Below are 21,353 nucleotides of genomic sequence, written 5' to 3'. Positions count from 1 at the left end.
CGGCACAGAGGGGGCAGAGGGGGCCAGCGGCACAGAGGGGACAGCAGAACTGAGGAGAACGGAGGGGGCAGAGGAGAAGAACGGAGGGGGCAGAGGAGAAGAACGGAGGGGGCAGAGGAGAAGAACGGAGGGGGCAGAGGAGAAGAACGGAGGGGGCAGAGGAGAAGAACGGAGAACAGCAGAATGGGGGGGGGGGGTAGGCAGAGGAGGAGAACAGAGGGGGACAGCAGCACGGAGGGGGACAGCAGCAGAACAGAGGGGGACTAAAGGAGGATACAGGGACAGTCAGCGGTGATCGGTGCGGCTTTGGGGGCAGTTACAAGCACTGATCACCGCTGTGTAGATTTCACTAAAGCAGCTGATAAGGGGGGGGGGGGGGGGGGAGTGGAGAAACGACTGTCAGGCTTTATTGAAATCGGTGCTTGTAACTCCCCCTCCACTGTCTAGGTATCAGGTGAAGCATCAGAGCATTTGCCCGAGTACAAGTACTTGGGCAAATGCTCGGTATCGGTATAACCCGGTGCTTGTAACTCCCCCTCCACTGTCTAGGTATCAGGTGAAGCATCAGAGCATTTGCCCGAGTACAAGTACTTGGGCAAATGCTCGGTATCGGTATAACCCCCCCCCCCAAAAAAAAAAAAAAAACCCACACACAAAAACGGCCTTTAGGTAAACTTGAAGCAGCATTTTTATAAGTTGTCCAGCTTATTCTATGCATTCCTACCTGGCTATTTTTCTTTAGCAAAATTGTTGTGCCATCTTCAATTTCAAATTCACCATAATCTCTTAAGCAGCGCACCTAGAGAAGAGACAAATAAAGCTGAACCAAATAATTACACTGATAACTATAGGGTAATGTTATAATACACAAACAGCAGGATTGCACCAAGAGTTGATGTCCAATCAAGTCACTAACCAATGTTTGCAAGTATAAATGTATTTCTGACTCAAATGTTGTGCCAACTAGTGAACAGAAGCAGAAGAAAACCATAGCCTTTTCATTTAGCTCTATAAAATAAGTAAATACAAAACGTGTAAAATTTCTGATATTTAGGCCCATCTTTATCCTGTGATTAACCTCAGCATTGCCAAACTGGAAAACTCTCACATCAGCCAAATTACTAGCAACTCTAGTATGTTTCCATAACTTTAAAAACAAAAACAAAAAAAAGGATTTCCAATGCTCATTTGAACAGGTTTTTTTTTATAAGTGATATACACAGACAATCTTTAAAATAGAAGCCAATTTTTCCCCCCCCCCAGACAAAAGCACAGAGGTAAAAACTGCTGTTGAGTTATTACCTTTTGTACCACCGGCCTCTCCTTTTAAATTTAAAGCTCCCAAAAGCAACCCTATTGAATCAAATTGTATTGCAAAACACCGGCGCTATACAAATCCTGTACAAGAACAATAATTCCCCAACCGTGCACACACACTAGAATTACATGAATTCATTTTCTCCATCATTTCTCACAATGATTTTTATCTATGTACCTCTATGTATAGGCTTTTAGGAGGCTTCATATCTTGTGTTATGTCCAGACCTTCTTCGCCTCCCAGAGACCTCATATAGGTTGCCAGGGATTTCTTATACTGATTAAACCAGTCAGTCTATTCGAAAGGGAGAGAACAAGAGTTTTATGTGCAATAAGCTGAAGACAGTTTCCTGTTAAAGTACCACAACACACCAAGTCATTTAGCTCCCCAGATCAGTTCACCAAAAGAGTATTTACAGTGTCCTATTTCTCAGAGGGTCCAAAAAGCAGGACTGGAATAGAATGTGGTGCTGCGCTAATCCCAATGAGATAGGCGTATATTGGCTCTGTACTAGTGAGTATCTTATAGTACACCCAAATTTAATCTTTGCAACTGTAACAGAGCAGTGGAAAAATAACCTAATGTGACAGTTGTATAATTATGTGCTGATGGTGTGTATGATCAAATAATCGTAATATAGATACACGATAAGTGCTAATAAATATAGCGTGCAAAGTGATCAGTGCTTGAACATCATGGTAGCAAACATAAATATATAAGTGAATAAATATAGCATAAATAAATATAGCAGCTGGCTCAAACTATCGCCAGTCGCCAACTGGCTTAATTAAATATAAATCAACACATTCACAAGTGCATATATAACCAAAGTGTTAAAAGTGCATACAGTGAAGGTTAAATGAGGCTAAGTGCTTGAAAGTTCATTAATATGCATGCAAATCTTGCGTGCAAAGTATTATCAGGTGCAGTGCTTCGTACGGCAAAAAAACAATCAAAGTCCATAAAAGTGTAATCACTTCCGTGCTGAACATGGGTGACAATGGTGGTTAATCTTCATGCAACAACGTGCACATTGGTGGGCAGTGGCCCCTTACCTGAGGGTAATGGGGTAATCACGTTTAGCCATTTAGAGGCATGGCAGCCTTTGTAGAGACCATGGGTATAATCTGCTGTGAAGGATGGTAGAAATATGGTCCTATCCTGATCACTTCTCTTGTAGGGGCGTCTGGTCCTTTCAAGTAGTGTCCCGGGGTCACCCAGATAGATTAAGAAAGGAAGCCCACAATAGTGTAATATTGTATGGAAGCGTACCACTTTTATTACAATATAAAATTCTGTACTCACATAAAACGTATAAAACCGGGTGGAGATCCGACGAGCGGCGAGCTCGTAATGCAATAACTGTCAGAGAGTGCCTGTCCCGTCCCTACGCGTGACGTCACGATCACGTGACTTCTTCAGGGGATACAGGGAGGCACCATCGATGTCTTTAAATAACTCCCCATAGACTATAATGGGCGGCCATTTTCCCGGAGCCGCCAGGAAGTATTCCGGCGGCCATTTTGCCTGGGACTGGTGGGCGCAGCTGGGATGTCAGTCGGCCAGTCACAGTGACAGGGGCGGGCGCCTCACAGTAGCAGCCACGCCTCATCTGGCCAGCCCACATACACATCCCTTGTAACTGTCATCAGAGGGGGAAATAGGCATAAAATACCGGCCAACCAAGTGACCGATCGTCTGTGTATGGCGGTGGATATCTCATCAGCCTACACAGATCGATAATCGGGCAGGGGACATGGAGCTTCAGACATGTTTTACAATTAGGACATATTAAAACAGGTTAAGGTAGAAGATACAGATATGTAAATACATTAAATGGCTGTATTGTATGTCCATAAAAAATATATATATAGAAAAACGTATATTTTATTAAAAAATATTAAAAAATTAAAAAGATAAAAACGGAATGGGGAATTAAAATGATTGTATATATAAAATATATACAAAACCGCACGGTCTGGGACAGGCATCTAGACACACTAGAACAATATAAAAATGGATACAAACTAACATATGCATAGTCTCATCATACAAAAGCTAATACCAGGTAAAAATATAATGACTACTGGTGTTGTGTGGACGTATGTGGCAGAGAGAGGTAATCCATACATTGATACACCTAGGGATATAGAAAGAGCGGTGGGTGTGTATAGCAAATGCTTCTCTATTTGGCAGTGGTGGGATTCCCTACGTTATGTGGTCTCCACCACGCGCCTACATGCCAGCATTGAACCCTATGTGAGGCACTGGCGGGGGGGACACAAGGTTAGGACTTTGAGCCAAATGGAGTCCAGGTGGATTTTCACCATGGACACCTTCTCGCCAAGAGGCCTCAACATAGAATTTGACTTAAATTGTTTCCCGAGTAATTTTTAAATGGTAAATTTTAATTTGTCCACTTTGATGAGTTTTTTATATCCCCTCTACACACGCCGCCAGCATCCCCATACAGTGCTGGCATGTAGGCGCATGTACCTCTCTCTGCCACATACGTCCACACAACACCAGTAGTCATTATATTTTTACTTGGTATTAGCACTTTTGTATGATGAGACTATGCATATGTTAGTTTGTATCCATTTTTATATTGTTCTAGTGTGTCTAGATGCCTGTCCCAGACCGTGCGGTTTTGTATATATACAATCATTTTAATTCCCCATTCCGTTTTTATCTTTTTAATTTTTTTATATTTTTTAATAAAATATACGTTTTTCTATATATATATTTTTTTTTATGGACATACAATACAGCCATTTAATGTATTTACATATCTGTATCTTCTACCTTAACCTGTTTTAATATGTCCTAATTGTAAAACATGTCTGAAGCTCCATGTCCCCTGCCCGATTATCGATCTGTGTAGGCTGATGAGATATCCACCGCCATACACAGACGATCGGTCACTTGGTTGGCCGGTATTTTATGCTCATTTCCCCCTCTGCTGACAGTTACAAGGGATGTGTATGTGGGCTGGCCAGATGAGGCGTGGCTGCTACTGTGAGGCGCCCGCCCCTGTCACTGTGACTGGCCGACTGACATCCCAGCTGCGCCCACCAGTCCCAGGCAAAATGGCCGCCGGAATACTTCCTGGCGGCTCCGGGAAAATGGCCGCCCATTATAGTCTATGGGGAGCTATTTAAAGACATCGATAGTGCCTCCCTGCATCCCCTGAAGAAGTCACGTGACCGTGACGTCACGCGTAGGGACAGGACAGGCACTCTCTGACAGTTATTGCATTACGAGCTCGCCGCTCATCGGATCTCCACCCGGTTTTATACGTTTTATGTGAGTACAGAATTTTATATTTTAATAAAAGTGGTACGCTTCCATACAATACTACACTATTGTGGGCTTCCTTTCTTAATCTATCTGGGTGACCCCGGGACACTACTTGAAAGGACCAGACGCCCCTACAAGAGAAGTGATCAGGATAGGACCATATTTCTACCATCCTTCACAGCAGATTATACCCATGGTCTCTACAAAGGCTGCCATGCCTCTAAATGGCTAAACGTGATTACCCCATTACCCTCAGGTAAGGGGCCACTGCCCACCTATGTGCACGTTGTTGCATGAAGATTAACCACCATTGTCACCCATGTTCAGCACGGAAGTGATTACACGTTTTATGGACTTTGATTGATTGTTTTTTTGCCGTACGAAGCACTGCACCTGATAATACTTTGCACGCAAGATTTGCATGCATATTAATGAACTTTCAAGCACTTAGCCTCATTTAACCTTCACTGTATGCACTTTTAACACTTTAGTTATATATGCACTTGTGAATGTGTTGATTTATATTTAATTAAGCCAGTTGGCGACTGGCGATAGTTTGAGCCAGCTGCTATATTTATTTATGCTATATTTATTCACTTATATATTTATGTTTGCTACCATGATGTTCAAGCACTGATCACTTTGCACGCTATATTTATTAGCACTTATCGTGTATCTATATTACGATTATTTGATCATACACACCATCAGCACATAATTATACAACTGTCACATTAGGTTATTTTTCCACTGCTCTGTTACAGTTGCAAAGATTAAATTTGGGTGTACTATAAGATACTCACTAGTACAGAGCCAATATACGCCTATCTCATTGGGATTAGCGCAGCACCACATTCTATTCCATTTCTTTTTAAACCGGGGACAGGCTGTACCCCCATTCGGTGTAGGCTGCTTTTCCTTCTTTTATTGAGATTGGGTTTCCCTCCTCCTTTCTCCCTAACCCCGTTCACGATAGCGCAGGAATACCCCATAATTATTTCAAAAAGCAGGACTGCCTGTGTTGCCATGTTAGTTCTTTTTCCGGGGTTTTTTTTTTTTTTTTTTTTTTTTACAAAAAAGTCTGGATGCCAATGGCAACATCGGAATCTGTTATTTCAGGCACTTTGATAATTATGTAAAACCAACATTTCATATTCCTGATATGTGGCTGCTGTACCATGTGCTTGAATGAGAAAGTATCCTGTTCTCTTCGTATTGCTTCAGATGTGTGAAATCCCTGGTGTTCCTGCCAGTCCCTTGCTTTCCAATAAAAGCTGACCACACTAGGCATGAGAGCACAGCATGGTAAGTTATCTGGCTTTACTGCAAACTCAGCCTGCTCTCCTCCAATGATCAGACTTGTCCTTAAACACCTCCCCCCTGCACAGTCATTCACTGGGAACATCAGTGTGCTGCTTTTTCTCCTCCCCTCAGCTCGTGCCACTGAGAACAGAAGGAATGTGAACACTTATTATTATTTATAATAATAATAATTATTTAAAAATAAAACCAGTATTTATAACTTTTTCTTTAAATTTTATACACGTTTTGCCTTTCATTTCTATTTTAAACTGAATGGGTTGTTTTACAAGGTAAGAAAGCAGGAGTAGTTATGGCGCTGCCCTTATGGAGATAGAAAAGGATTTATTTCCTTATAATGAACAACAGCTCTATGTGTTACCTGGTATACATAATTCTTAGAGTATTACTTCTAAAGGTGGTTATTATAAACCTGTGTGTGCCAAAAAAAAAAAAATTAAAAAAGTGAATATTTTTATATTTAAAATCTGTGACTGGTAAATATTTTTATATTTAAAATCTGTGACTGGTGCTAGATTCTTACTAATAAAGGTGAAATTGCAACATAGGGTGCTTCAATCATTCAACAAAGTGCATTGTGCAAAATCAATAAGTGCCATAAAGTGACCAGTGCTAAATAATTCAAATTCATACAAAATTATACAAATTATCCAACATAAATAGTGACTGATGTGTTGTAACCAGTATTATTGGATAGGAAAAGTTCCGTTTGTGAGAAAAAAGTTCTTTTTGGAGTGTTTTGAGGTGTTCAATCTCTGAGGATCAAATTTCTGTAGGAAAACTTCTTATCCAGGTGCTAGTTCTTTAATTAGTGCCTTATCTGCATGCTCTGACAATGCTTGCACTCACCGGATTTTCTTTCCCCTGCAGGGGTATAGGCAGTCACAGTGTCTGCCACTGTGTAGCAATCAAGGATGTCCCCCAAACTTTACTTGCATGTTGTGGTGTGGTATTTACATGTGAAGGAAAGAAGGGATACCCATCGCGTAAAACCGTAAGAGAACTTTTATTAAAGCTTAATAAATATTTGTACCCACATTTCAAATGAAAAACCGAGCATAAGAAAAAGGTATCAAAATCCCTTTGTTAGAGGTGCTGCAAGATGTCTGTAGCCCGCCCTACCCGCATTTCGTCGTCAGACTTTTACTGGGGCGTTCATCTTGCTACACCTCCTGAGTTTAAATAGTGTGGCCCGTAATAGGTGCAATTACTAATGAATCGGCGGCCATTTTTGTAAAGGTTTTGGGGACCGAAGCCTAATGGAATTGTCCAATTAAGTTGTTATTGCGGACATTTGCTTGGGGATATTGTGGACCAAAGCCTGGGTAGCGCGCATGCGCTTTGGTGTTAATGAGAGAACGTGAGGTCCGAGCTGTCAGCAAAGGACGTCACCGTTAACGCTCGGCCGCATGCTTTCTTTTCCCACTTCCTATTGGAATCTAAGCCAGCATCCGGGTCGGTGACCCCCCCCAAGACACTAATTGTTTTTTTTTGGAAAAATTTATAAATATGCACATACTGGTCCCACTATTAACCTGTATTCTAACGGCTCAACATATACTTTCCAGAGATTAACATTTTTAATATTGCAACAAAAATGAAAAATAAAAATAAATATAATACATCAAAAAATGTGAAAATATATTATATATATATATATATATATATATATATATATATATATATATATATATATATATATATATATATATATATATATATATATAACAAAGGGGAGCTAAGGGAAAGGTGTCCTTATACCACTTTTGCATCATTGTTTATTTATGTGTGTATATTGTATCTGGTGTTTACATATTATTTTATTTTGGTGTAAAACTTTGGTTGTTAGTGCTGGTTCACACTAGACGCGGCACGACTTGCAGGTCGCCTCACCAAGGCGACCTGCACACGACTGCCGGGGCGACTTGCAAGATGACTTCTGTATAGAACTCTATGCAAGTCGCCCCCAAAGTAGTACAGGAACTTTTCTTCTAAGTCGGAGCGACTTGCGTCGTTCTGATTAGAACGGTTCCATTGTACAGAACGGGAGGCGACTTGTCAGGCGGCTAGGTCGCCTGACAAGTCGCCCCCGTGTGAACCGAGCCTTAGAGAGAGGCCCTCGGTGTGTGCCCTATGGCTAAAAACGATGATAGGTTCTACATTGAATAAGGGAAAAAGGTAATATATTACATATGATTATATATATATATATATATATATATATATATATATATATATATATATATATATATATATATATATATATATATATATATATATATATATATATATATATATATATATATATATAGTGGGGGGCTTCATATTCTATCCTGTATATGTACTCCTAAGTGGCCTTAATTTAAATTGGAGTAAGAGTTGGTTTTCTTATGGAGAAAAGAGTTGGAAAAATTTTTTTTCTTGGAAAGTCAGGATGCATGTTTCAGATCTCAAACGATAAAAGTAAAAATTGAAAAATATATAAATAAAATTAAATTGAAATTAAAAATCCTAAAAATGCTAGAATGCTAAAAATTAAGAATTGTTTGTGGTTCTAGAAATTTGTAAGGAAACAATTTAGATCCACATCTATGTTCATTCCTGCCGGTTGGAGGGTGTCCAGCAGGAAGATCCATTTGGTCTCATTTTGTGAGATTTTGATTTTTTTTGTTCTCTCCCCTCCAATGTCCTTTAATTTTATAGATCCCATAGAATACCATACATGACAGATCTTTATTGTGGTAGTCTTTAAAATGTCTTGAGACGCTGTGTTTATGATATCCATTTTTGATGTTTGTTATGTGTTCCCTGATTCTAACGTGTAACTGTCTTGTCGTCCTGCCCACGTATTGTATGTGGCACGGGCACTCCAGTACATAGGTCACATGGGTACTGTTGCAGGTTATGAGCTCTTTGATGTATTCTTTACCATTGTTTGCTGATCTGAATGTTATTTTCCTATTTTTTTTTTTTGCTGCTTTTACAGGGTAGGCATTTTCCGCACTTGAAAAAACCTTTCAGGTTTTTTATTATTTTGATCTGTTTTGGTGGATCCAGAGCGTTATGCACCAATTTGTTTCTGAATGGAGGGGCTTTTCTATAGTTGAAACTGGGCTTTTTTGGTAGTATAGAGTTTAGAATTTTATCCGATTGTAAAATAGGCCAGTGTTCCTTGATTATGGATTCTGTAATTTTATATTGTCTATTATAACCCGTTAAGAAGGCCATGCCTATATTTTTGTCCTTTTTCTTGATGTTACCAACTGGTTTTCCTTCTATTAGTGTATTTCTGTCCATTCTTCTCACCTTCTCCTTTAGGTTTATTAGCTCCTGTTGTATCCTTTTTCAACAAACCTATTGATTATAATGTCTGCTTGTTCTTCATAATCATTTCCATTGCTACAGTTTCTGTGTATCCGCATTAGTTGTCCCTTTGGAATGTTCCCAATCCATTGTGGATGATGACAGCTGCTGGTTGGCATGTACCCATTCCTGTCGGTGCTCTTAAAGAAGGTCCTAGTGTTTAGATATCCATTATTTTTGTAAATCTGTAGGTCTAGATAGTTAATACTTTGTTTGTTCCAACTACCCGAAAAGGAAATTCCGTATGCATTACAATTAATTTCATCAAAAAAGGCTTGTAATTCTTCCTCCATGCCCCTCCACACAATAACTATGTCGTCTATATATCGACTGTATAGTTTCAGGTTTTTTCTCCTTGTGCTAAAAATTTGTTCTTCCTCCCATCTGTTGAGAAATATATTTGCTAAGCTCGGGGCACACTTTGCCCCCATGGCCACTCCCTTGGTTTGGGTATAATAATCCCCTTTATGCCAAAAATGTTAATCTCTGGAAAGTATATGTTGAACCGTTAGAATACAGGTTAATAGTGGGACCAGTATGTGCATATTTATACATTTTTCCAAAAAAAAAACAAACAATTAGCAGTGTCTTACCGACCCGGATGCTGGTTTAGATTCCAATAGGAAGTGGGAAAAGAAAGAATGCGGCTGAGCGTTAACGGTGACGTCCTTTGCTGACAGCTTGGACCTCACGTTCCCTCATTAACACCAAAGCGCATGCGTGCTACCCAGGCTTCGGTCCACAATATCCCCAAGCAAATGGCCGCAATAACGACTTAATGGACGATTCCATTAGGCTTCGGTCCCCAAAACCTTTACAAAAATGGCCGCCAATTCATTAGTAATTGCACCTATTACGGGCCACACTATTTAAACTCAGGAGTGTAGCAAGATGAACGCCCCAGTAGAAGTCTGACGACGAAACGCACGTAGGGCGAGCTACGGACGTCTTGCAGCACCTCTAACAAAGGGATTTTGATACCTTTTTCTTATGCTCGGTTTTTCATTTGAAATGTGAGTACAAATATTTATTAAGCTTTAATAAAAGTTCTTACGGTTTTACGCGATGGGTATCCCTTCTTTCCTTCACATGTAAATACCACACAACAACATGCAAGTAAAGTTTGGGGGACATCCTTGATTGCTACACAGTGGGAGACACTGACTGCCTATACCCCTGCAGGGGAAAGAAAATCCAGTGAGTGCAACCACTGTCAGAGCATGCAGATAAGGCACTAATTAAAGAACCAGCACCTGGATAAGAAGTTTTCCTACAGAAATTTGATCCTCAGAGATTGAACACCTCAAAACACTCCAAAAAGAACTTTTTTCTCACAAACGGAAATTTTCCTATCCAATAATACTGGTTACAACACATCAGTCACTATTTATGTTGGATAATTTGTATAATTTTGTATGAATTTGAATGCTTTAGCACTGGTCACTTTATGGCACTTATTGATTTTGCACAATGCACTTTGTTGAATAATTGAAGCACCCTATGTTGCAATTTCACCTTTATTAGTAAGAATCTAGCACCAGTCACAGATTTGAAATATAAAAATATTTACCAGTCACAGATTTTAAATATAAAAATATTCACTTTTTTTTTTGGCACACACAGGTTTATAATAACCACCTTTAGAAGTAATACTCTAAGAATTATGTATACCAGGTAACACATAGAGCTATTGTTCATTATAAGGAAATAAATCCTTTTCTATCTCCATAAGGGCAGCGCCATAACTACTCCTGCTTGCTTACCATTTTCTAATACATTCCACTTAGGTGGCATTGTATCTTTAGATGCAGCAGCCATACCCATAGCAAAACACCTAACCATTGCACGGATTTATTCCACACATCTATCATTGTTTTACAAGGTGATCATTTACATATACGTTAAACCACTGGAACAGTAAATTTCCAAACTAGGGATGCACCGAAATTTCGGCCACCGAAACTGGCCTTTTCGGCAAAATGCAGAAAAGGAAATCACGCCCCTGGTGCAGCTCAGTACGAGGTTGTCGTTTCTGGAGCGTCCCCGTCCAGTCCAGTCCTCTCCTCCCCTTCCTCCTCCACGAGGCCGCTGAAAGCAAAACAGTGCTCTATCTATGGAGGAAAGCTGTCAGAACACAGCATTAAGGAGCAGCTTGTCGGTATGATCAGGGGGAGGAGCATTATCAGTGTGCAGGACTTGTTGTTTGACATGCTGTTAGAAACAGTGAGGTTCACAATACACAACTCAACAGGCCTGACAGAAGATATCAACTCACTTCTGCAGTTTCCTCCATCCCAGCAGGGCTGGCAATACAAGTATGTTTACTTACAGATACATCATCCAAGCCAGAGCACAGAACACATGCAACCACCATCTACACAAACCCATGTCGAGTATTCTTAGAGTAACAGCTAGACCTTTCAGCTGGGTATATCTGAACCAAAAATCCTCCGGGCCAGTAGGAAATGTCTGAATTTCACTCTGTATGTACTTGTCTTTTCACCAAAAGCTGATCCAACGATCAGCTTTTGTTGAACAGTCCTGCTGGAAAACCAGCATTTGATCATTTGTAACCAATGGCTGCAGCGCTCAGTGCATTCTGATGGGGGAGGTCGAATCCTAGGTATCAGAATACAGTAGTGCAGTAGGAGAAATCCCTGCATCCACATTGCAGTATCCCTCCGTGTTCCCATGAGATAAGCTAGTTTTGAATGTGTTCTCAGAAAACACACACACAAACCGCAGCATAGTTTATTATAGGTGTGCAAAAAAAAAAAATCCAACAAACCTCTTCTGCTGACATTTGAAACCTGAGGGCATTTGGTAGCACACTGCCATACTCCCAGCGAAGAGCTTGAATCCGAAGCAGGCGGTCATAACTGAAAAATTGAAAACCATACAACTGAATAATGCACGTTGGGGTGACAGAAATGACAGAAACCTGCATCACTCCTCCCAAATAGCAAATCTTTTCAGGCTAGCACATTAGAAACTGCATCTGTGTTTTAATATATTTAAATACTTTCATTTTAATTCAAACAAAACACACGATTTGATTGGAGAGACAGTGGTCTGGGGTACTGGGGCGTGAAGGCTACTCCATCCTACTGAAGAAGCCCAATCAGGTGGCGACACGCGTATAGGAGGGAGGGGCCCAGCCCATAGCGTCACGGTGCCACGCCGACCCAAGCAGAGTGGTGAGCCAGGTGACAAAGCAATCATAGGAGTTTTATTTTGCATTTCCTGTAAGTGTGTTTTTAATGGGGCTATCTTAATAAAAATGATTGTAGCAGAGAACACTAGATGCTTTTTGTTGCATGTGGTTTGAGTGAGAAAGTGCTGTGCATCAGGAGTGCTTTACCCCAAGAGGAAATCTTATTGAGAGTACGACAGGAGAGGCATAGGAGAGCCTGGATTACTGGCTGTGAGGAGATCTCTATCCCAGGAGGGAAAGGACACCCAAGTTAAGGTGATTTGTGAGGTGAGCGGTGAATTCACCTGGTGGTGGTTGTTCAGTGGAATACTGGATATTGAAGAGCACTGTGGTGGATTGTTTATTGAAAGACATATATCTTTTCTAAAATATTTATTACCGTAAATACTTGAGTATAGGCCAACCCGAATATAAGCCGAGACACCTAATTTTACCACAAAAAAAACTGGGAAAACTTATTGGACGCGAGTATAAGCCTAGGGTTGGAAATGCAGCCTGCCAGTGCCCATCATGTACAACCTATCAGTGCCCATGCAATGCAGCCTGCCAGTGCCCATCATGTACAGCCTATAAGTGCCTGGTAATGACATGTCACGCTGTGTGTCCGAGCTGGATCTGAATCACTGTGCAGCCGCGGTAATGATGTCCCGCCTCCTATGACACAAGGCACAATGATTCCTACCATTGGATCAGTGTGCCGGCTATCACAAGATGCGGTCTAAAAGGCGGGACATCGTTACAGCGGCTGTACGGCGATTCAGAGCTGACACAGCATGGTGGGGACTGAAAGGGGCGGATACACGTGTGGCACCCAGCGGGACGGCCCCGACCCCTTTCAGCTGCATTTTTGGGACATTTTTTTCTTAAGTGGGACATTCACTCCAGTAAAAGCCTGAGGGGGGAAGGGGGGGGGGGGTTTAGCCAAAAAAAAAAAAAAAAAAAGCTGAAAAACTTGTATATACGGCATTTCCAACAAATCTTGTTTGTGTCACACTGGACATAGTATTGGTTTTGCTCAACAGCGCTGCACTATATATAAAACACAGTATATTCATTTAGTGGGGTAGAATCACTAATAAGTGTACAGCAGCTATTGAATATTTTTTCTTTTGTTAATAGGAACATATTACTGCAGGTAGCGCTGATTGCACATATTAGTAGTATTTACACTGCTTTAAAATGTGGATAAAATATTTAATATATAGTGGGTATAGAAAACAATCACCCCCTTTAAAATAATCACATTTTGTTGTTTTGGAGCCTGAAATGAAGACAGACACAGTTTGTTTTATCCAGCTGTATTTACTCAGTGCAATTTATAACATTCAAGTGAAAGATAAAACAACACCAACATGTCATTAAAAAATAAAAAAATTCAAAAACCGAATCACTGAGCTGGAAAAAGGATCACCCCATTGTGTCAGTATTTTGTTGAACCACCTTTTGCTTTAATTACAGCCCTTAGTCTGTTGGGATATGTCTCTACTAACTTTGCACATCTAGACTTTGCAATATTTGCCAACTCCGCTTAGCAGAACTGCTCAAGTTCCGGTAAATTTGACGCTGACTGTTTATGGACTGCAGTCTTAAACCTCATTGAAAATCTGTGGAATGACTTGAAGTCTGGGCTCTGACTAGGCCATGCAAGGACAATCATCTTTTTCTCCAATAACGGTGTGGTCTTTTTGTTGTGTGCTTTGGGTCATTGTCATGTTGGAAGGTAAACCTTCTTCCCATTGACAACTTCTGGCACAGGGCAGCAGATTTTCCTCAAGAATTTGATGGTACTTTGCCCCGTCAGTCTTTCCTTCTATCCTGACAAGTACTCCTGTACCTGCTGCAGTGAAACACTCCCATAACAGGATATTACCACCTCTAAGCTTTACTGTAGAAATGATGTTATTTGGATGGGAAGCCGTGTTGGATTTCTTCCAGACATATGTTTTGGTGTGGAGGCCAGATCATTTAATTTTAGTCTCATCTGGCCACTACACATTTTTCCATGTGGCCTCAGAATCTTGAAGGTGCGTTTTGGCAAAGCTAAGTCGTGACTGCATGTGGCCTTTAAGGAGTGGCTTTTTTCTTTCAACCCTCCCATACACAACCCGCATTTTTGTAAAATATGTGATATAGTGGTCATAGGCACACAAATGGCCATGGTCATAAATTCCTGCAACTGCTTCAGAGTTGCTGTAGGCCTCTTGGTAGCGTCTCTGACAAATTTCCTCCTGGCTCTTTCATTCAGGTTGGAGAGACGTCCTGATCCAAGAAGGGTCTGTGTTTTACCAAACACCTTCCACTTTTTAATAATAGACTTCACTGTGCTTCTAGGCATTTTGATAAAGTCTTTGAAAAAAATGTTGTAGCCATCTCCTGACTTATGCCTGTCTACAACCTTATCCCGGAGATCCTGGTGACAGTGCCTTGCCACCCATAGTTTTCTTCAGTTGCACTACCAGGGACTGAAATGCTCCAGAAAAGTGCTTTACATGCTGAGTTAATCAAAAATGACCACAAGCTGATCACAGTTGAAAATCAAATGTCTGTGTGTGCCATCGATAAGGTGATTAGTTACACCTGATTGAGTTTACCAGTCATTTTTAGAAGGAGGGTGATCCTTTTTTCCATTATTTCGTTTTGTTTTTTTACATTGACATGTTGGTGTTATAGCTTTCACATGGATGTTATAAGTTGCACTGAGTAAATAAAGCTGGATAGCACAAAAACTGTGTTTCTTCATTTCAGGCTGCAAATAAACAAAATGTGATTTTAAAAAGGGGGCGATTGTTTCTATACTTAAAGTTGCCACCTCATCCCTTTAAATTACACAGGTTCTGAGGCTAATTAAATGCAGATAAGGCACCAAGTATAATTACCACCTTAACCAGCCACAGAACCTGTGTAATTAATATGTGTTCGGGTTTAAAGGGATGAGGTGGCAACCATATCTATACCCACTGTATATCTACATTCATGCCCAAACTCTGGGTGCTGCAAGAAAAGCATGACTATAAAATACAGTTCTGGTGCAAAACAAAAAACTGATTTTTAAACTGCAGTATTTATTAAGTGTAGAAAACTGACAACATATCTCAACAGAAGGCCTGAAGATGCCTTTGATACACCCATAGCAGAGTCCTCAAATCCTGATCATACTGTCAATGTAGGCCTTGATTTCAGCTCCAATTAAACCAAAGCCCTGTGCCCCACCAGAGCTAAACTGTAAACCAAGTGATTCACAGCTTAATGCAACAACCTCTTCTGGTCACTCAGGCTTTGGTATTGTGTTTTGGATTGTCAGGAGTTTAAAAAAAAAAAGGGGAGGGGGGGAGAGTATCAATCAAACCCTGTGGATCACCATGTGCACAGGAGACCTTTTAGTTTCTGCTCTTAAGCCATACTGTTCTATATATTAAATAAATGTTATGTGTACACTTTAAGGGCAGCTTCTGTTGCAATTTACAAGAAAAAAAAATAGTGTACATAAGCAATGTGTAATGGTAATGTCCATCTTGCCTTATGCTAGCCAAACACACAGATTTCCCCATCCAAACTAAACTTCGTGGACAAAGCAATCTCTGCCTGAATACCCAAACAGCAATCGCATCTGAAAGGATGCAGTCACTGTTCAGCTGATAATTTTCTACCCATCTTCTTCGATTTTTTTTAACCACTTCCATACTGGGCCATAGTAAAATGACGCTGGCAGGAACATCTCCTCCGTCTGGTGGACATCATATGACGTCCGCCGCTCCTGTGCGCCCCCAGGGGCACGCAACACGGCGATTGGGGATGAGGCAAGTTCCTCGGGACACACAGCCCACCCCCCGACGAGGGTAAAGAGCCCATAAAAATGTCTCAACCTACCACATGACCGGCTGTGTCCAATGCAGCCAATCATGTGTTGTGCACGGTCTCGCCTCTTGTGCGCACCCCGGGGGCGTGCAGCGTGGCGATCGGGGAAAAGGCATGTCCGTCGGACACAGCCCATCCCCGATCATGGTAAAGAGACAATGAAATTGGCTCTTACCACGTGACCGGCTGTGTCCAATCACAGCCAGTTACAAACGTCAACAAACGTCTGTAGTGCCATTTCCAGGTTCTCCTTCTCAGTGTGTGAGGAGGAGACCTGGAAGAAAAATGTACAGTGATGTGCCCGATTGCCCCTCAAATAAAGAGGACCCGTCACTAGTCCATCAGAGTACCCGAGTCCCTATCTGCAGCCCAGAGTACCCGTCTGCAGCCCATCAGAGTACCTACAGTGCCTTGAAAAAGTATTCATACTGCTTGAAAATTTTCCACATTTTGTCATGTTACAATCAAAAACGTAAATGTATTTTATTGGGATTTTATGTGATAGACCAACACAAAGAGGCATATAATTGTGAAGTGGAAGGAAAATTATAAATGGTTTAACAATTTCTACAGATAAATATCTGAAAAAAGTGTGGCGTGCAATCCTATGTAGAACCACTTTGTAGCTCTGGCTGTATGTTTAGGGTCGTTGTCCTGCTGGAAGGTGAACCCCCTCTCCCCAGTCTTAAGTCTTTTGCAGACTCTAACAGGTTTTCTTCTAAGATTGCCCTGTATTTGGCTCCATTCATCTTCCCATCAACTCTGATCAGCTTCCCTGTCCCTGCTGAAGAAAAACATCCCCACAACATGATGCTACCACCACCATGTGGGGATGGTGTGTTCAGGGTGATGTGCAGTGTTAGTTTTCCAGCACAGATAGCGTTTTGCCTTTAGGCTAAAAAGTTCAAATTAGGGTCTCATCTGACCAGAGCACCTTCTTCCACATGTTTGCTGTGTCCCCCACATGGTTTCTCACAAACTGCAAACAAGACTTCTTATGGCTTTCTTTTTGCCACTCTTCCATAAAGGCCAGATTTGCAGAGTGCACAACTAATAGTTGTCCTGTGGACAGATTCTCCCACCTGGGCTGTGGATCTCTGCAGCTCCTCCACAGTTACCATGGGCCTCTTGGCTTCTTCTCTGACTAACCACTTGCTTACTGGGCACTTAAACCCCCCTCCTGCCCAGACCAATTTTCAGCTTTCAATGCTGTCACACTTTAAATGACAATTGCGCGGTCATGCAATGCTATACCCAAAAGAATTTTTGAAAAAAGGAAAAGGAAGATACGTGAAGATACACGTTTCATAGTTTGTTATAAAATTTTGCAAACGGGTTTTTCTCCTCATTGATATGCGCTGATGAGGCTGCATTGCTGGGCACTGATAGGCACAGATAAGGCAGCACTGATGGGCCCTGATGGGTGGCACTGGTTGGTGACATTGATAGGCACAGATGACTCCACAGCTGCTCTCCTAGATCGGGACCGATGTCCCTCTGACAGCTGCCGGTGATCATTTTTTTCTCTCCTCACGCTATCAACGCGAGAAGAAAAAATAGCCGATTGCCGGCTCTGTTAACATCACATGATCAGCTGTTGGCTGACAGCTGATCACGTGGTAAGGGGTCGGGATCGACCCCTTACTCCGATCAGGCGAGTCTCAGACTCGCTGATCACAGAGAGCGCTGTGCACGCCCTGCAGCAGGCCACTCAAGTATGGGAGGAGGTCTATTGACGCCCTCCCGGCAAAGTAGGTCCGCCCTGTAGCAGCCATTCGGCGATAGCACGGACGGGAAGGGGTTAATGCTGTGTTTGCCTGACCTGTCAGTTTAGGTGGGCGGCCATGTCTTGGTAGGTTTGCAGTTATGCCATACTCTTTCCATTTTCTGATAATGGATTGAACAATGCTCCGTGAAATGTTCAAAGCTTGGGATGCGGTTTTTTAATAACCTAGCCCTGCTTTAAACTTCTCCACAACCTTATCCCTGACCTGTCTGGTGTGTTCCTAGGCCTTTATGATGCTGTTTGTTCACTAAGGTTCTCTAACAAACCTCTGAGGGCTTCACAGATCAGCTGTATTTATACTGAGATTAAATTACACATAGGTGGACTCTATTTACTAATTAGGAGACTTCTGAAGGCAATTGGTTCCACTAGATTTATGTTAGAGGTATCAGAGTAAAGGGGCTGAATACAAATGCACACCACACTTTTCACATATTTGTAAAAAATGTTGAAAACCATTTATCATTTTCCGTCCACTTCATAATTATGTGCCACTTTGTGTTGGTCTATCACATAAAATACCAATAAAATACATTTCCGTTTTTGATAACAATGACAACATGTGGAAAATTTCAAGGGGTAAGAATACTATTTCAAGGCACTGTATCTGCAGGCAATCAGAAATCCTGAGTACCTACTTGCAGCCCTTGCCTTAAAGATATACGCTGGGGTGTGTGCTTTTCAAAATGGTGTATTCCACTGTCCTGGTGCTCCAGGACCCTCCAAAGTGTGATAGGTAATTAGGAAATGAGATGTGTAATTCATGCTCCTGGAACACCTGATGGTGCTCACTGCATATTGGGCCTCTGTATGTGGCCAGGCTGTATAAGTCTTAAACATGTGGTATCGCCATACTCAGGAGTAGCAGAATGTATTTTGGGGTGTAATTTTTGCTATGTACATGCTACATTGACAACTTTGTGTAAGAAAAATAACCTGACAATTTTGTGGCAAAAAATAAAAAATAATTTCTTACATATTCCCAAGAATTGTGGGGAAAATTTTTTTTTACAAAAAACACTCACCATGCCTCTTACCTTGGACTGTCTACTTTCCAAAAATGGGTAATTTAGGGGGGTATTTGTACTGTCCTGACATTTCAGGGCCTCAAGAAATTAGACAGGTCGTCGGTACATAAGGTGTAATCAATTTTTAATGATTTGCACCATAGCTTGAAAACTTTCACACAGACCAAATAAAACACACTTAATATTTTTACCAAATATATGTAACAGTATAAATCGTGGCCCAAATTTATGAACAAAAATTACTTATTTGCAAAATTTTATAATGGTAACAAAAAATAAATAAAAACCAAGTTAGACTTACCGGTAACTTGTTTTCCAGACGTCTTTCAGGACAGCACCTGAGAGATAGTGACTCCTCCCACCGGACCATAGGAAACACCTTCCTTCCTCCAGAACTTTAAAAGGGAGGCACCTCCCTACTATACCTCAGTTGTAGAAGAGAACCTCCAACCCCGGATGGAACACAAACACATAGGTTAGTCACAGCATAGTATATCAAACACAATAGGGAGGGGATGTTGCTGTCTTGAAAGACTTCTGGAAAACAAGTTAACGGTAAATCTAACTTGGTTTTTCCCAAGGCGTCTTTCAGGACAGCACCTGAGAGGATAACAGAGACTTACCCCCCCCCCTTAGGGCGGGACAACAGCTTGCAGGACCTTTCTGCCAAATGCCTGATCGCTGGCAGATGTGATGTCCAGCCTGTAATGTTTTACGAATGTGTGAAAACTTGACCGCGTTGCCGCCTTGCAAATCTGTTCCAGGGTGGTACCAGCTCTCTGCCCAAGTGGCCGCCAGTGCTCTGGTTGAGTGTGCACAAACTCCTGCTGGTAGAGACAAACCTGCATGCAAATAAGCTTCTAAAATGGATAATTTCAGCCACCTCGCCAAAGAAACTTTAGAAGCCTTGCATCCTTTCCTGTTGCCCGAAAAAAGTACAAATAGTGAATCTTAATGTCTAAAGAGCCTTGTCCTTTCCAAGTAACACAACAAAGTCCTCCTGACATCCAACACGTGGAAAAAAAAAATCCTTCTCCGCTGCAGGGTTAGCGCAGAAGGTTGGAAGTACAATGTCTTGGGCACGATTCTGTACTGAAGCTACCTTCGGTAAGAATTTTGGGTCTGTCCTTAGAATAACTATCTGGAAAAATAGACAAATAAGATTCCTTAATTGAAAGAGCGTTTAGCTCACTGATCCTACACGCAGAGACAATGTGAATCAGAAACACGGTCTTAAAAGTGAGATATCTGAGAGTCGCTTCTTCCAAAGGTTCAAACGGACTCTGTTAGAGATTGCAGGACTATCGACAAATCCCATTTAGGGAAAGCCCTAAGTGGTGCTGGTTTAGATCTCGTAAGAGCTTTAAAGAATCTGATTACCAGCGGATTCGAGGCCACAGATCTTTCTAAAACTGCTAGTGCAGCAACCTGCACTTTCAGGGTACTAACCGCTAGTCCCTTGTTTGCTCTGCTTTGTAAAAATTCCAGAACAGAGACAAGGCTTCCTGGGTCCTGGGCAGAAGAACTACACCACATATTATAATCCTTCCAGACCTTAGAATAAATGTCCATTGTCACTTTTTCACTACTTGACATTAGAGTTGCAATCAACCAGTTGGAAAAACCCTTGCTTCTTAGTAGCTGCTCCTCAGATACCAGGCTGTGAGGGCCAGACTGGCCACCTCTGGATGATTTACAGGGCCTTGTAACAGTAGATCGTGCCTGAGGGGCAGATGCAAACAAGGTTTGACCGTCATTCTCAGAACGGTTGAAAACCAGGCTCTTTTTGGCCAAAGGTCGTGATTAGGATGATCGGTACCATTTACTTCGGAATTTTCCTTAATATAAACGGAATTAACTGGAATGGGGGGGGAAGGTGTAGCAAAGATGGAATTTCCATGGATACGCCAAAGCATCTGTCCCTAGTGAGCCGTCGTGAATGCTCAGGGAAAAGAATTGAGGAACCTGAGCATTCTCTTTTGAGACGAACAGATCCACCTCCAGTTGCCCCCATTTTTCGGCAATCATAGTGAAAACCTCTGTGTTCAGTGACCATTCTTCTACTTGAATGGGGTTCCTGCTCAGGAAATCCGCCACCCTGTTCAGGGTCCCTTTTAGGTGGACTGCTGATAGAGACAGCAAGTGTCCTTTTGCCCACCGAAGAATTTC

General features: G+C 41.6%; 1 protein-coding gene across 1 annotated transcript in view; it reads right to left on the bottom strand.

The window, feature by feature from the left end:
- Positions 1-21,353, bottom strand: part of GINS1 (GINS complex subunit 1) — a 48,349-nt gene that overhangs the window by 8,569 nt on the left and 18,427 nt on the right. Inside the window, exons 4-6 of the mRNA XM_073627991.1 lie at positions 12,090-12,180; positions 1,496-1,612; positions 725-799 (exon numbers count right to left, since the gene is read on the bottom strand). Coding sequence (XP_073484092.1) covers positions 725-799; positions 1,496-1,612; positions 12,090-12,180 — 283 coding nt within the window. The remainder of the gene's footprint in view (positions 1-724; positions 800-1,495; positions 1,613-12,089; positions 12,181-21,353) is intronic.

Source organism: Aquarana catesbeiana, linkage group LG04 (genome assembly GCF_042186555.1).
Source record: "Aquarana catesbeiana isolate 2022-GZ linkage group LG04, ASM4218655v1, whole genome shotgun sequence".
Taxonomy (NCBI): domain Eukaryota; kingdom Metazoa; phylum Chordata; class Amphibia; order Anura; family Ranidae; genus Aquarana; species Aquarana catesbeiana.
Note: the sequence above shows the minus strand (reverse complement) of the source record. Positions and strands in the feature narration are given on the sequence as shown.